At 42.6% G+C, this 17,391-nt stretch overlaps 1 protein-coding gene across 2 annotated transcripts in view; it reads right to left on the bottom strand.

Annotated features, from left to right (window-relative positions):
• HECTD2 (HECT domain E3 ubiquitin protein ligase 2) overlaps nucleotides 1-17,391 on the bottom strand; it is a 144,586-nt gene that overhangs the window by 97,471 nt on the left and 29,724 nt on the right. For both annotated transcript variants that reach the window (XM_077454220.1, XM_077454221.1), the window contains exon 2: nucleotides 11,832-11,961. In XM_077454220.1, the coding sequence (XP_077310346.1) occupies nucleotides 11,832-11,961 (130 nt within the window). The remainder of the gene's footprint in view (nucleotides 1-11,831; nucleotides 11,962-17,391) is intronic.

Genomic DNA, 17,391 nt, shown 5'->3' with positions numbered 1-17,391 from the left:
TACGTCGAGCCGAGTAAATTAAGTACAATGCTTCTGAGCATAGGTCAAATTGTTGCCAAGCATGCGTAGGAATTTTGCGCGTCGAAATTTGTACAGAGGATCGGAATTTACGATCTGAACTTTTTCCAACTGAAAAATAGAGAACCTGCTCTCAATCTTGTGCTGGCTGGAATTCTGCCAGCAAAAGTCCAATGGAGCATAGACACGGTCGGAATTTCTGACCGAAAGCTCACATCTGACTTTTGTTGGCAGAATTTCTGATCCTGTGTATGGAGCTTTACTCTAACCCCTTACCGTCTACCCTAACGTAAAAAAATAATAAACGAATAATAATAGTTAAAAAAGAAATAAAAGCTAAGGGAAAAGCTAAAAAGAAAACTGAAATACCTAGCAACAAATGATGCCAGTTTTCTCTGTTAGCTGATAAAAAAAGTCAGAGTTCAGAAACGTGCGCAAGTCATGCATAAAAACGTGCCAAAATCGTGCATAAAAACACGTGATTAAAAAGGCGGGAAAATACCCAAAGATGCTATGCTCAGGTGAGAATGCAGCCTGAGCCAAGCTGTGTGCATCCATATACACATCCATATATACGCATCCATATTAACAGTTCTGGCAAGCCACATCTCTACTCCCTCCTTTCTGTAGTTTGGCTGTTGGCAGCTGGAATCTATTGCTCTACTGCCCTCAGTGTCCGCTGAGGATTCAAAAAGTTCAGGAGAGACCAGCGCTGAACGATCCTGAATGAGGCGGCAGTGACAAGTACATCAGGTAAGTGTTTCAGAAAAGGGGGTGAGGGTGGGGTGTTAGTAAAAATACTGGGGCATTTTATTACTTTAATGCCTTGAATGCATTAGGCCTCATAAATAAATTACTATTTAACCCAATAGAATAGTTTTACGTACATAAGCTTTCTAAACAGTATATGCCAATGAAAGTGCATAACTCCACGCCAAAACAAGCATTTTTTAGATGGATTTTCTGCCATCTCCTAGCAGAAACATCCGGCCTACATATAAGTACTTAAATACGCACATGTGGCCTGTTACAAAACACACAACAGTAAAATCAGTCTGTATATGCAGTAAAGCACCTTGTTATACTCACTATGAAACCTAAGGGGTTAGTCCTCTGCATTGTGTAAAAAGACTGTTTGAGTCTCTCTTATCCTCCCCTTCCTCCACTGTCCCCAATCCATCTCCTGATAAAAAAACAGAGCCTTGGAGGCACTTAGCACATGCTCAGTTTGGTGTGCTTTGCTAGAGATTTTTGTTTTGTTTTGTTTTTATTGGGAGAGAGCATATGATCAGCACAGGGCCAATTAGCACTGTCTAGACAGAGGGTCAGGGGTCCTGCAGCCTCAGAGGACAATCAGGGGAGAATGAAAACTCCTCCTACAAGCTTTAACCAGACACTGATAGAAGTCACAAGACTGCTATATACTGCTGATGAGAAAATGTTTTTAGCAGGTTATATTTACTAAAACTATTACATTTGCTTTTCCATGTTCTGTGTACTGTGGGAAACCAGATATAGTGAATGCAGGGCCCTGGGTTTAGTAAAACAAAACTTGTACTGCTTCACTACCCCACTCATGTAGGAACAGAGCAGGGAAGGCTCACACTATTTTTTGTCTGAACTACATGAGGAGTGCCATTCGCATAAACTAGACTGAAATGTAGGGAATACCCTACTTCAGTTACATATTATTATTATTTTTATTATTATACAGAATTTATATAGCGCCGACAGTTTGTGCAGCGCTTTAAAACATTAGGGCAGACAGTACAATTACAATACAATTTAATACAGGGTGAAATCAGAGGGCCCTGCTCGATAGAGCTTACAATCTAGGAAGGAGGGTCAAATGATACAAAAGGGTAATAGCTGTGGGGGATGAGCTGATGGAGAAAATAGAAGTACAGTTGTTAGATGTAGGCAGGATAGGCTTCTCTGAAGAGGAAAGTTTTCAGGGATCGCCTAAAAGTGGATAAATTTGGAGACCTTCTGACAGATTGGGGTAGCGAATTCCAGAGGATGGGCGAAGCTCGGGAGAAGTCCTGGAGGTGAGTATGGGAGGAGGTGATACAGGAGCTAGAGAGCAGGAGGTCTTGGGAGGAACGAAGAGGACGATTAGGTTGGTATTTTGACACTAGGCTAGTGGATGTAGCTGGGGGCAGAGTTGTGGATGACTTTCTAAATTATTGTAAGTATTTTGAATTGATGGACTGAAGGGGGGATAGTCTATTTAAAGGTAAGCCAATGAGGAGGGAGTTGCAGTAGTCAAGGCGAGAGATAATCATGGAGTGAATCAGGAGCTTTGTGGTTTCATTGGTTAGAAAGGGACGTAGTTTAGAGATGGTGCGGAGGTTGAGGTGGCAAGCTTTGGAAAGTGATTGGATGTGGGGCTGAAAGGGGAGTTCAGAGTCCAGGATAACACCTAGCACACTGACATGTGGGGATGGGTGGATGGTTGTGCCATTGCTCTTGGCAGATAAGTTAGGGGAAGAGGCACATGGAGGAAGAAATATTATAAGCTTGGTTTTGTACAAGCTGAGTTTGAGGAAGTGAACAAATTCATTATTGATGTACAAAAAAATTCCGCTAGTATAACTGTAGAGTTGGACCATGGCTGGTCTGAAGAAGACCAGTGGGTGCTGCAGATCACCACTGTGGCAGATGGACTGTCTGGCTCACATGAGGTGCCACTCACCAAACCAACCATATTATACTTTAAGCCCTTATACACACGGTCGGACATTCCGACAACAAAATCCGTCGGATTTTGTCCGACACTGGTGTTGCATACACACGGTCGGACTAAGTTGTCGGAAAATCCGATCGTTCGGAACGTGATGGCGTTCTTTCAGTTACGACAGGACTACGTTCAGGCTAGTAGCCAATTGCTTTGGTCTAGGAATTTGATCTGAGCATGCGTGGCACTTTGTCCAATCGGAATTCTCTACACACAATCGGACAAAGTCCGATCGGATCATGTTGTCGGAAAGTTTTATAGCCCAGCTCTAAAACTTTGTCCGTCGGAAATTCCGACAGAAACAGTCTGATGGAGCCCACACACAGTCGGATTATCCGATAACATGGTCTGATCAGACATTTTCCGTCAGAATGTCCGACCGTGTGTACAAGGGCTTAAGGGTTTACCTGAAGAAAACATTATTGACCTATTGGCTGCTATGCTCAACATCTTGTTGATGGCAGTTTATGTGGTAGTGCTTTTTCCACCTAGCTAGGCTATATGGACTGGATGGACTACAGCTGTGGTCTCTGCACCTTGGGCGGGTGTCCACTCTGTCCAATCGCATGACGTTGGCGGTGACACGCCCCATGTCTGTGAATACAAAGGCAGGGTCAAGCCAGCAGCTCACTTCACACATTCCATCAGGAGGAGAGGTTCTATGGGCTCTGATCTACACTCTAGGTAATTAGGAGGTCCTAATTAAGGATCAATCTAGACCCATGCTTGCATAACACTCAGACCTTTATATATATATATATATAGGCTATTTAACACTTTTTTTTTTTATCACTTACTACTTACCATTTATTTTATTATATATACACCCACTTATTTGTAATATGTTTTTCATCACCTAGTCACTTTTTGATAGGTGTTTAAGCCTAGATGGATAGTGTTATTTTTTGCAACCTCCCTTACTTCACATACATTGTATAACATAATATTTTTTTTTTTATACACTTAAAACGTCATCATTAATCACGGTTAGCTTGTATCATCCAACTTTTATTTTATTTTATTTTACTTTATTATATTCATTTTATTTATTTATTCTTTTAGAACTGATCTGCGGCCCATATGTGCATACCTCATACTCTGGCATTGTGACGTGGCTGTTCGTTTCTCCCGTTGGCCGCTGTTTCCCACTGCCCCTTCTCCATTCCTCCATGTTCCTTGGAGAGTTATGGCTGAGGGTGAAGGGGATGTGTCCCCGCCTCAACCCCGGGGGAGACGGCTCATTCAGTGCCACCATCCTATTCCCTTTTTGGGTCTGTTGGGTTATTCATCTGAACGTGGCCAAAGGTAATGCATCTACTTTTAAAACCTGCTCTCCTTTTGAAAGCAATTATTTTTCATATGAGACTATGACCGACATATTTACTTACCCATTTCATCTCTTTATTTAGCCATTTTTGATGCATCCCACTCCTGATGATTGGCTGAAATTGCCATGAAACGCGTAGAGTCCACACTCAGGGATGCCAAGTCAAGTTTGCTACAATCATGAATTTCTTCTATTCTTTATAGTTATATTTATTAGGATAACCATGTTTACCTTCTCTGTATATACATTAAATTTTTTAATTGTGATTGCTTATACCAATTATGTCTATCCATTATATACATTAAATATGTCAACATGATTATTACTACAATTAATTATGCTTTTTTTTGCATGACCTATACATTATATATTATGATGCATTATATATACCTACGATTTAGTATTTGTATTTAATTTATTGGATTGATTAGCAACTTTCTATGGTTATACAGATTTTCCCCGCAGGGATAGTGACAACTAATTAAATTTTAGGTATCCTAGACCATTTTAAACACATATTTATGCCTCATTTAAAGTCCCACAATCCATTTTCTTCATTTCTTTTTATTAATACAGGGATGGAGGCCTGCTTATGTTGCATTGGGGTCCAAACAGGTCACGTGCTTTTTATCCTATTGGCTGCTATGAGTTATAGCAAAGTATTACTCTTTGAGCATTGTTGAGTATGTTTCTTTTACTGTACATTGTGTTAATAGAAGTCTGATGACTTTCCCAAGAAGCTTGAGAGCTGCAAATTCAGGGATTATATAACTGGATCAGCGAGTGGAAAAGATTAGCTAGCATTACATTTATAGATACTACTGCCATCTGCATAAATACTATCCTGTTTTATTTTTTCCTTGTTCAGAAATGCACGATTAGATTTTTTTTCCATTTCATTAACCTTTAATTAACATTTTCTTCTTGCTTGTGTGGATCTAATTGAATTGTTTGTAGAAATATATTTGAAATAACTGCAGTTGCCCCAAACAGCGATGTTTGTTAGGATATTTTTTCTTTCAGATGCCTTCAAATCCATTTCATTCAATTCCTTGTATGAGCCTAAAGGTGACTTTTTAGTATACCCAACTGGAACAGGTCAGCTTGCTGTAAATCTTATTTCTATATGTTAAAAAGTTCTGGAGCACAAATATTTGCTTGTTTCATACACAGACTCGGCCTTCTACTATTCTGTGCTATCTTATAGTTCTGGTCTCTTGCTCTTTCACACAAATTAAGTCTATGGGCCAATCAACTCCAAGGCCTTATGCACACTGCTGCTGTTAAACTCAGGTTTTTTTGAGTTACATTTATTTATTTATTTTCTGCCCTTAGGGCTCATTTACACTTGCTTCAGCTTCAACACACATTAATTGCTAGTTTACGCTTGCTTCAAAACATGGCTTCAGACACGCTTTGTTAACCACTTAAGGACCAAGCCTCTTTCTGAGATTTGGCGTTTAAAAGTTAAAAACAGGTGCTTTTTTTTTGCTAGATAATTACTTATAACCCCCAAACATTATATCTTTTTTTTTCTAGCACCATAGAGAATAAAATGGCAATCGTTGCAATATTTTCTGTCTAGGGGTGCAACGGATCAAAAAACTCACGGATCGAATCATTCCTCGGATCAGAGTCACGGATCGGATCATTTTTAGGATACCGTATATACTCGAGTATAAGCCGAGATTTTCAGCCTCTTTTTTGAGGCTGAAAGTGCCCCCCTCGGCTTATACTCGAGTCATCGCTGTCTGCCCGCTCGATCAGCGTGTCGAGCAGACAGACAGCGGCCATTCTGATTCAAAAGCCGCGCCTCCGGCTCCCCCTTCGCCTGTGATAGGCGGAACACTGAATTTCCCAGCAGCCTGTGTTCCGCCTATCACGGACTTCGTATCATCCTCGTACTACGGACGAGGATGATACGACGTCTGTGATAGGCGGAACACAGGCTGCTGGGAAATTCAGTGTTCCGCCTATCACAGGCGAAGGCGGCGGCGCAGCTTTTGAATTTTACAATGGCCGCCGACGAACGAAGAGGGCACGGGACGGAGGCAAGGCACAGGACGGCACGGCACGGGACGGGACGGGACGGGACCGGAGGCAAGGCACGGCGGCGAGGCACGGCGGCGAGGCACGGCGGCGAGGCACGGAGGCAAGGAGGCTCGGCACGGGACGGAGGCTCGGGACAAAGGCTCAGGACACAGGTAGGCTGGACACACACACACACACACACACACACACACACACACACACACACACACACACACACGGATACACACACACACACAGGGATGGATGGATGGATGGAGACACACACACACAGGGATGGACGGACACACAGGGATGGACGGACACACAGGGATGGACGGACACACAGGGATGGACGGACACACACACAGGGATGGACAGGCATGTCTTACCCTCGGCTTATACACGAGTCAATAAGTTTGCCAGTTTTTTTGGGGGTAAATTGGGGGCCTCGGCTTATATTCGGGTCGGCCTATACTCGAGTATATACGGTAATTTTTCGGATCAGCAAATAATAATTGAATTTGCAAAAACCTGTGAAAATTCCACCACCATATAGTCCCCACTGTAATATACATCTCCCCCACTGTAATATTGGCTGAGCATGGCTGGGCACAGCTGGGTATTGCCGAGTATGGCTAGGTATTACAGAGTATTGCAGGGTATGGCTGGGTATGGGAGAGTATTGGCAGGGTATTGCAGAGTATTAGCAGGGTATGGCAGAGTATTGGCAGGGTATGGCAGAATATTGGCAGGGTATGGCAGAGTATTGGCTGGGTATGGAAGAGTGTTGGCAGGGTATTGGCAGAGTATTGCAGAGTATTGGTGAGTTTTGGCAGGGTATAGCAGAGTATTTTGCAGAGTATTGCAGAGTATTGGCAGGGTATTGCAGAGTATTGTCAGGGTATGGCAGAGTATTGTCAGGGTATTGCAGAGTATTGTCAGGGTATTGCAGAGTATTGGCAGGGTATTGGCAGGGTATTGGCAGAGTATTGGCAGGGTATTGGCAGGGTATGGCAGAGTATTGGCAGAGTATTGCAGAGTATGGCAGGGTATTGCAGAGTATTGGAAGAGTATGGAGGGGTGGCTGTGACTGCACTTGTCACAGAGCAAAGCTGTACAGATGCAGCCCACAGCGCTGCTGCCATCCGATCTCACCCCTCCACTGTATAGATCTGTACACAGAGGGGAGAGAGGAACCGGCGGCTTGTTTACAAGTGATTGCTCCGTCATTTGACGGAGCGATCACATTGTAAACGCCGACGGGTGCACCGAGATGGCCGCTGCTTCGGAACTAGGCCAAAGCCGTGGCCTTTCCTAAGGCCGAGACCTCAGAACGCTGCATGTGCCGATCCAAACGGGGTGACCCATTTGGATCACGGATCGGTGACGATCCGTTGCACCCCTATTTCTGTCACACCGTATTTGCGCAGAGCATCTTTCCAGCACTATTTTGGGGAAAAAATACACTTTTTTGAGTTAAAAAATAAGACAACAGTAAAGTTAGCCCAATTATTTTTATATTGTGAAAGATAATGTTACACCGAGTAAATTGATACCCAACATGTCATGCATCAAAATTACGCCTGCTTGTGGAATGGCGACAAATTTTTATCCTTAAAAAAAAATTCTACAGGTTGCATGTTTAGACTTACAGAGTCACACATTTCCACATGTGTGGGACTTTTTGGCAATCTAAGGGCGTACATTTTTGATTTCACTCCTCGCTGCCTATCACAGTTTTGGAGGTCATGAAATGCCAAGATAGCACAAACCCCCTCCTCCCCCCAAATTACCCCATTTTGGAAAGTAGACACCCCAAGCAATTCGCTAAAAGGCATGTTAAATATTTTGCAGATCTCAATTTTTGTCACAAAGTTTTGACGATTGAAAAAAAAAACGTTTTTCTTTTCTTTCTTCATTTTCAAAAACAAATGATAGCTGAAAAAAATACTCACCATGCCTCTTAGAAAATACCTTGGGGTGTCTACTTTCCAAAATGTGGTAATTTGGGGTGGTTTTGTGCTATCTGGACATTTCAGGGCCTCCGTAACTATGATAGGTAGTGAAGAGTAAAATCACAATTTTACGCCTCTAGAAAGCCTGAAGGCGGTGATTGGTTTTCAGGGTCCTGTACACGGATATATTATATATATATAATGGCAAAATCTAAAATATTCCATGGACACAACATGCCTCTCCGCAAATAGCTTGAAGTTTCTGCTTTCCAAAATGGGATAATTTGGAGGGGGGGTGGGTTTGTGCAATTTTGACCTTTCATGGCCTCCGAAACTGTGATAGGTAGTGAGGAAGTGAAATCACCATTTTACACCCTTAGAAAGCCTGAAGGCAGTGATTGGTTTTCGGGGTCCTGTATGTGGTTAGGCTCCCAAAAAGTCTCACACACATGTCAAATCCCCATACTCAGGAGAAGCAGCAGAATGCATTTTGGGGTGCAATTCCACAAACGGCATGCTTGAGCAATATATCATTCAGGGCCATCTTTTCGCATGGGCACGCTGAGCAGTTGCCCAGGGGCCCCACTTGCCTGGGGGGCCCCACCTGCCCAGCTACCCCAGCCAAGCATCATTCAGATGTCACAAAATTAGCTGCCATATTGTGCCAGTGCTGTGTGGTGCGGCTCCCTCACAGAGACAGAGTGGGTGCGATCAGTCCTGATATCAGTCGGAGACTCAGCGGCGGGCAGTGTGCAGTGTGAGTCAGCTGTCACTGTGAAGAACAGAGCCGATGCTTTCTGTGTAGTTCCGGCTCTTCACAGGTGGAGCAATATGAAATGCACTCCGCCTGTGACAGATACAGGAACGATCGGCTCTGCTCTCTACTGCAGCTGCATGCTGCAGCTTATTGTCACACTTCCGCGTCTCAGAGGAGCCAGGCAGCAGTGCACATTCCAGCATTAATACCCACCAGCAGCACCAGAGTGTGAGTGTGTACATTTATATATATATTTATTTCATTTTTTTTCTGGTTGTATAATTTAGTGGTGAAAGTTAATAGTGCCCGGGCCCCCCCAAGTTTTGACTGTAATATCTTATGTGTCCCCCTTATATATTAATCTTAGAGTTGCCACTAGTTCGAGGAAGTGTAAGAAAGGTGAGGAAAAAGAAACTCTATTACGTGTTGGTGAAAATAACCTTTAGACTAGAAATGAAACGGAATGTTTTGAGTGGAGCACAGAAGAGGAAAAAGGCTGCAGAGGAGAAAGAGAAAATGCACAAACTTTGCGCAATTGTGCGTGATTGTGTAGGCAGGGCCCCAGTGCACTGTATTGCACGGGGGTCTATAATACTCTTAAGATGGCACTGATATCATTTAGTGACAACTTTGTGCAAAAAAAAAAGTTTGTAATTTTCCCGAAAATATTCTATGGACTCAACATGCCAGCAAATAGTTTGGGGTGTCTACTTTCCAAAAAAGGGGTCATGTGAGGGGGGGGGTTAAACTGTCCTGGCATTTTATGCACAACATTAGAAGCTTATGTCGCACATCACCCACACTTCTAACCACTTGAAGACAAAGCCCGTTCTGACACTTTTTGTTTACATGAAAAAATATTTTTTATTTTTGCTCGAAAATTACTTTGAACCCCAAACATTATATATTTTTTTAAAGCAAAGGCCCTACAGATTAAAAAGGTGGGTGTTGCAATTTTTTTTCACACAGTAATTGCGCATCGATTTTTCAAATGCCTTTTTTTTGGGGAAAATTTTAATGCACTAAAACACACTATATCCCAAATGTTTGATGAAATCAAAAAGATGACCTTTTTCCGAGTACATGGATACCAAACACGATATGCTTTATAATTCTTCACAAACGTGCAGTGGTGACAAACTACTTACATTTTTAAAACCCTTAAAACCCTTTAAAATGCTTCACAGGTTAACACTTTAGATTTACAGAGGAGGTCCACTGCTAAAATTACTGCCCTCGATCTGACCTGTGGTGATACCCTACATGCATGGTGCAATTGGTGTTTATGACACCGGACTGACGCTTGCGTTTGCATTTGCACTTGAGCACGGGGATTGTAAATATCCCCTATAATAGCAATAGGTGGTAAGTGACAGGTACTCTTTTTTGAAAAAATTGGGGTCTATTAGACCCTAGATCTCTCCTCTGCCCTCAAAGCATTTGACCACACCAAGATCGGTGTGATAAAATGCTTTCCCATTGGTGCTGTTTATATCCGGCGAAACCTAAGTCATGAAATGCTCGTAGCTTCCGTTTTTTTTTTTTTTTTAGGCCATAGAGATGATTGGAGCCGTTCTGGTCTCCGATCAGCTCTATGGCCAGCTGGCAGAACCACTGGCTGCATTCTCGGGTTCCCTGTTGGAACAGGAGAGCCTGAGAAAACTATGGAAGATGGTGGTGGGGAGGAGGAGGGGAACGTTTTTTCCCACTGCTTGTAAAAGAAGTCTACAGGCTAATTTGGTCGACCAAAGTTGAGTGCACGTGCTCAGCGTCATATCCAGGGGTTACCTTTGGGAAATAGATGTATGAGTGTTAGCAGCATTTCTTCAGAGTTTGTAGGGGTGGGGGGTCAGCCTGTCAGTGCTCAGACCATATGCTGCACACTGCATCAAATTGGTCTGCATGGCTGTTGTCCCAGAAGAAAGCCTCTTCTAAAGATGATGCACAAGAAAGCCTGCAAACAGTTTTCTGAAGACAAGCAGACTAAAAATATGGATTACATGTCCTGTGGTCTGATGAGATCAAAATAAACGTATTTGGTTCAGATGGTGTCAAGTGTGTGTGGCGGCAACCAGGTGAGGAGTACAAAGACAAGTGTGTCTTGCCTACAGTCAAGCATGGTGGTGGGAGTGTCATGGTCTGGGGATGCATGAGTGCTGCCGGGACTTGGGAGCTACAGTACAGTTTATTGAGGGACCCATGAATGCCAACATGTACTGTGACATACTGAAGCAGATCATGATCTCCTCCCTTCGGAGACTGGGCCGCAGGGCAGTATTCCAATATGATAACAACCCCAAAAGGCACCTCCAAGATGACCTCTGCCTTGCTAAAGAAGCTGAGGGTAAAGGTGATGGACTGGCCAAGCATGTCTCCAGACCTAAACCCTATTGAGCATCTGTGGGGCAGATGGAAGGTGGAGGAGCACAAGGTCTCTAACATCCACCAGCTCTGTGATGTCATCATGTAGGAGTAGAAGAGGACTCCAGTGGCAACCTGTGAAGCTCTGGTGAACTCCATTCCCAAGAGTACCCAAGGCAGTACTGGAAAATAATGGTGGCCACACAAAATATTGACACTTTGGTCCCAATTTGGACCTTTTCACTTAGGGGTGTACTCACTTTTGTTGCCAGCGGTTTACACATTAATGGCTGTGTGATGAGTTGTTTAAAGGGGACAGCAAATTTACACTGTTATACAAGCTTCACACTCACTACTTTACATTGTAGCAAAGTGTCATTTCTTCAGTGTTGTCACATGAAAAGATATAATAAAATATTTACAAAAATGTGAGGAGTGTACTCACTTTTGTAAAATACTGTATCTAAACTGACAAAGTAAACACATAAAGACAATCAAATTATTTATACAAAAAAGAAAGTCAAATGATAAAGTAGCCAGCCTCGGTACTGACTCTTAAAGCTCCACTTATCCAGCTCGGTTTTGCACACTGTGGTGCTTGCTGTTTTTCTCTGGAGCAGCTGTGCACACAATACTTTTATTTACCGTTTTTGCTGTTGGGTATAACAAGCTGCGTAGGTGAGCATCTGTTCCCAGCGGCCTCTTTCTTTTGGTTGATAGTTGAAATGAAACTGCTGAACGTCGAGAACTGGCCCTTAGCTCCTCTCTCCATCCCCTGTAATTAAAGGAAACAATTACTGCAAAATTTCGTTTTACATCTAATGTTCCTTGTGTGATTTGAACTATCACTAGAACATGTAGGAACACAAAGTATCATTACACTATAAGAAAGCTGCAATTTCTACATAAACAATCTTCCTACACTCAATCTGTGAATAAGTCACTGTTGACATAATACTAGTGGTGAGTGCGAAAAGGAATTATGAAAAGTTTTATACTGTAATTATGGGTGTTGCCGCTTCAATGTCGCTATTGTAATTTATATTAATAAAACAGAAAGCAGGGTGAAAAAGTTCATTATCTTCTAAGTGCAAAAATTCAAAACCCCAACCTTTTTTTTGTTTAAGTAGATAATGTAAGCTAGGCAAAGAAATCCGCAGCTTGGTAACACAATTTATTAAGACCCCTTTCACACTGGAGGCATTTTTCAGGCGCTTTAACGCTAAGAATAGCGCCTGTAAAAAGCCTCAGATGCAATCCCAGTGTGGAAGCCCAAGTGCATTCACACTGGAGCGCTGCGCTGGCAGGACGTCCAAAAAAGTCCCGCAAACAGCATCTTTGGGGCGCCGTAGGAGCGTTGAATACACCTGCTCCCGATGCCGATGGATGGATCAGCTAGGGGTGCCGACATTGTGAGCTCCCTGGACAGGTAAGTGTCCTTATATTACAATTCAGCAGCTACAGTATTTGTAGCTGCTGACTTTTAATTTTTTTTAATACAGGCTGGAACTCCACTTTATCCACTTGGCGACCGCCTTCCGCAAATATACTGCGGCAAGGCAGCTCGGCTGCGCAAACTGACGTACCTGTATGTCAGTCTGTGCATGAGATACAGTGGGCATGCGCTCACCGCCAGAGGTACATTGCGATACAGAGAAGCAGAACGGGCATCTGCAGGGGTATGTAAACAAGGCGGATCCCCGTTCTGACAGGGGACAGCACTAAGATCTTCTGTTCCTAGTGATCAGGAACAGCGATCTTTGTGTTGTCCTCATGAGTCCATCCCCCGCACAGTTAGAACACACTCAGGGAACACAGTTAACCCCTTGATCGCCCACTAGTGTTAACCCCTTCTCTGATAGTGTCATTTATACAGTAATCTGTGCATTTTTTTGGCACTGATCACTGTAATAATGTCACTGGTCCCCAAAAAAGTGTCACCTGGGGTCAGATTTGTCTGTCACAATGATGCAGTCCCACTAAAAATCGCATATCGCCACCATTACCAGTAAAAACAATAAATAATTAATACAAAATGCCATAAATCTATCCCCTACTTTGCAGATGCAATAACTTTTGTGCAGATCAATCAATATCTACGCTTATTGCGATTTTTGTTTTTTTACCAAAAATATGTAGAAGAATACATATTGGCCTAAACTGATAAATACATTTGTTTTTTTATATATTTTTTTTTGGATATGTATTATAGCAGAAAGTAAAAAATAGAGTTTACTGGTTCCAGCCTGATATGCTTACTACAGTAATATACTTAACACTCTTCAACTTAGGTTCCATTCACATACATGTGAAACCACATCCGATATGCATGACATGTGACTCAAATCGGCTTTTTATGGAGCCGGTTCACATATGTCCTCTGCAGTGGCAGTGCAAATTCACGGCGAATTTGGAAAGAGTCATGTGTGCTTTTTGAGCACTGCGGTGCGGTTCAGATGCAAATTCCAGGCTATTGCCTTTTATGGGAATGCATCTGAATCGGATCAGTTTTGTTGAAGGGGGCTTCCAGATTCCGATAAGACCTCCACCCACAGACACAGACAAGCACTGCCCAGGTCATCCCCACCTTTCCTGGTCTGCCAGGCTGCATGTTCAGATAAGGGTCTGGTATAGATTTGGGGGGGACCCCACATGTTTTTTTTTCTAATTTTGGCATTGGGTTTCCCTTAAAATCCATACCAGACCCGAAAGGGTATGGATTGGGGAGACCCCCACACCATTTCTTTCATTATTTTTTATTGCCGGCAATGTTTTTTTTACATTCAGCTGTCAGTGGGGTACCCCGCTGACAGCCGATGAGTCATCTGTTGTTAAGGATGCGGCAGCAAGCTTCCCCGCCCGCTCCCTAACATTCAGCTAATGTTAAAGAAGTCAGTGGACCCTGGCTCCAAAAAATTGCATCTGAACCGCACCTACTGTTTAATGGCCCTGTTATCTATTATCCATAAAGTTGTTTTTTTTACGCCTCCTTGAAATATCCTCCATCAACTTCTGAACTTTTCCTCTCTCCTTTATTTCCATTAGTTTGGAACAAGCAGTGCATGTTAGTTGCTGTCATGTGCTTTGCTCTATGCACACTACACATCTCATAAAGCATAGTCCCCTAGTCCAGGGGTGTTCAACCTTTTGAAAAGCGGGGGACCCTTAAGTGACTTAGTAACCAATTGCAAGCCACAATGAACTATGGGCTTTTACTGCCCTCCAAAATGCAAATGTAAATGAGCCCTTACTGTCCTGAGCCCCCTACAGGTAACTTTCAGATTGAGGTGTTGCAGTTTACTTTCTGAAAAGGTACCAAAACTTCTGCATTCAGGAGTTTTGATGCATTTTCAGAAAGTGCACTAACCCTCAGGATATAATAGAAGTCTATGGCTCAGTGCAGGTAACCCGCAGGAAAGCCTCAGGTGCACTGTGATGCACCTGCGGATCAGTGTGAAAGCAGTGACCAGTGACCTAATAACCATTGCAAAACTATTGCTCATATCTACCCAAACTCTGAAAAACTCAAAACATCATGCCGATTTCTGTAATTGCTGTGAAGCCCAAACTGTTTCATAAACTGACCTACCTTCACTTTCCGCCTCAGGAGGAATTGCCAGCTGTAGAAAATGTTGCTGTCTCAGGCGGAGTGCCTTTGGTATCACTCCACCTGGGAAAGGGGCCGTCGCTATAGAGAAAGCTTACGCTTCCTCCACAGCCACTTGCTTCCTCTACTGCCGGCTCTATCTACAACATTGATGCTTTGGGATGGTGGGTCGGCAACCCAAGATCTGGCCTTGCCAACCTGCCATGCCAGAGCAGGAGGTCACAGGCCAAATCAGAGGGCTCAGCAGGCCACCATTCGGGCACCCCTGCCCTAATCCATCTCAAGAGCAAGAAATAAAGGGTGGTTACATTCCTACAGTGCCTTGCACAAGTATTCACCCCCTTTTTTTTTTTTTTACCTTTTTTGTTACATTACAGCCTCTCGTTCAATGTATTTTTAATCTGAATTATATGTGATGGCTCAGAATACAATAGTCTAAGTTGGTGAAGTAAAATTAGAAATATATATACATAAAACTATTTTTCAGAAATAAAAAAAATGATAATTGGCATGTGCGTATGTATTCACCCCCTTTGTTATGAAGCCCATAAAAAGCTCTGGTGCAATCAGTTACCTTCAGAAGTCACATAATTTGTGAAATGATGTCCACCTGTGTGCAATCTAAGTGTCACAAGATCTGTCATTACACATACACACCTTTTTGAAAGGCCCCAGAGGCTGCAACACCTAAGCAAGGGGCACCACTAACCAAACTGCCATGAAGACCAAGGAACTCTCCAAACAAGTAAGGGACAATGGTGTTGAGAAGTACAAGTCAGGGTTAGGTTATAAAAAAAATATCCAATTCTTTCATGATCCCTAGGAGCATCATCAAATTTATCATAACCAAATGGAAAGAATATGGCACAGCAAACCTGCCAAGAGACGGCTGAACACCAAAACTCATGGACCGGGCAAGGAGGGCATTAATCAGAGGCAGCACAGAGACCTAAGGTAACACTGGAGGGGTTGCAGAGTTCCACAGCAGAGACTGGAATATCTGTACATAGGACAACAATAAACCGTACATTCCATAGAGTTGGACTTTATGGCAGAGTGGCCAGAAGAAAGACATTACTTTCAGCAAAAAACAAAATGGCATGTTTTACGTTTTTCAAAAAGGCACGTGGGAGACTCCCAAAATGTATGGAGGAAGGTGCTCTGGTCTGACGAGACTAAAATTTTACTTTTTGCCCATCAAAGCAAACGCTATGTCTGGTGCAAACCCAACACATCACATCACCCAAACATCACCACAGTGAAACATGGTGGTGGCAGCATCATGCTGTGGGGATGTTTTTCGGCAATCCGGACTGGGAAACTGGGAAAGATGGATGGTGTTAAATACAGGGATATTCTTGAGCAAAACCTGTACCACTCTGTGTGTGATGTGAGGCTAGGACGGAGGCTTACCTTCCAGCAGGACAATGACCCCAAACACACTGCTAAAGCAACACTTGAGTGGTTTAATGGGAAACATGTAAATGTGTTGGAATGCCCTAGTCAAAGCCCAGACCTCAATCCAATAGAAAATCTGTGGTCAGATTTAAAGATTGCTGTTCACAAGCGCAAAACATCCAACTTGAAGGAGCTGGAGCAGTTTTGCCAGGAGGAATGAGCAAAAATCCCAGTGGTAAGATGTGACTATGGAGACTTATCCATGGAGACTTATCCAAAGGGACTTGGACATGTGATAGCCGCAAAAGGTGGCTCTACAAAGTATTGACTTTAGGGGGGTGAATAGTTATGCACATTGACTTTTTCTGTTATTTTTTTCCTATTTGTTGTTTGCTTCACAATAACAAAAAAAAAAAACATCTTCAAAGTTGTGGGCATGTTCTGTAAATTAAATGATGCAAATCCTCAAACTATCCATGTTAATTTCAGGTTAAGCAAAAAAAAACGCAAAATGCCAAGGGGGTGAATACTTTTGCAAGGCACTGTATATACAGTGGGACCATGGAGAATGAACATAGCCACCTTCTAACAGGAAATCGGATCACAGCAGCAAAAAATAAATTGGGGGAGGGTGAGAGCCATAGAAGGTACTTATTGGGGTAAGAATACATACATACTTGAATAGAACTTTTCATTTAAACTTTTTCTTATTTATTTATTACACTAGAGTTTAGTGTTGTTTTAACTCATTACCTTACCATTAATAGTTACTGTATTTCATAAGAGAAGGCGAGCAAAGACAGGTTCCATGTTGCCTTAGTACAGGTTTAATTGTACTGAATATTACACAACTAAAATGAAAAACATATTTTGTAATATGTAATTTCATAAAAGATATTAAAATAAGTATTCAAGGGTTTATTTCTAGAAAGGCGCAGAATTCTAATGAACATATGTTGTTAGAAATGAGTGAAGGATAAAAGCAGAACAGCATCAAAGCTTTTTTTATTTTATGAGATCAATGGCTTTCAAAACAAAGGAAGCCAGACCATGGGAAAGAACCTCATCTGAATGCGCTTATTGCGGCAGGCAGCGCTTATCTGGCCAGATTGAATCTTCCTTTTCTGTGCAAAGTTTTCAAATAAGAACATTTTTGTTTTAACTCCAAAAGATAATCTAGAAAATGAGAATGTCAGCACT

Source organism: Lithobates pipiens, unplaced genomic scaffold (genome assembly GCF_037356315.1).
Source record: "Lithobates pipiens isolate NorthernLeopardFrog02 unplaced genomic scaffold, aLitPip1_a1.2 Scaffold_25, whole genome shotgun sequence".
NCBI lineage: Eukaryota > Metazoa > Chordata > Amphibia > Anura > Ranidae > Lithobates > Lithobates pipiens.
This window is presented reverse-complemented; position numbering and strand designations above follow the sequence as displayed.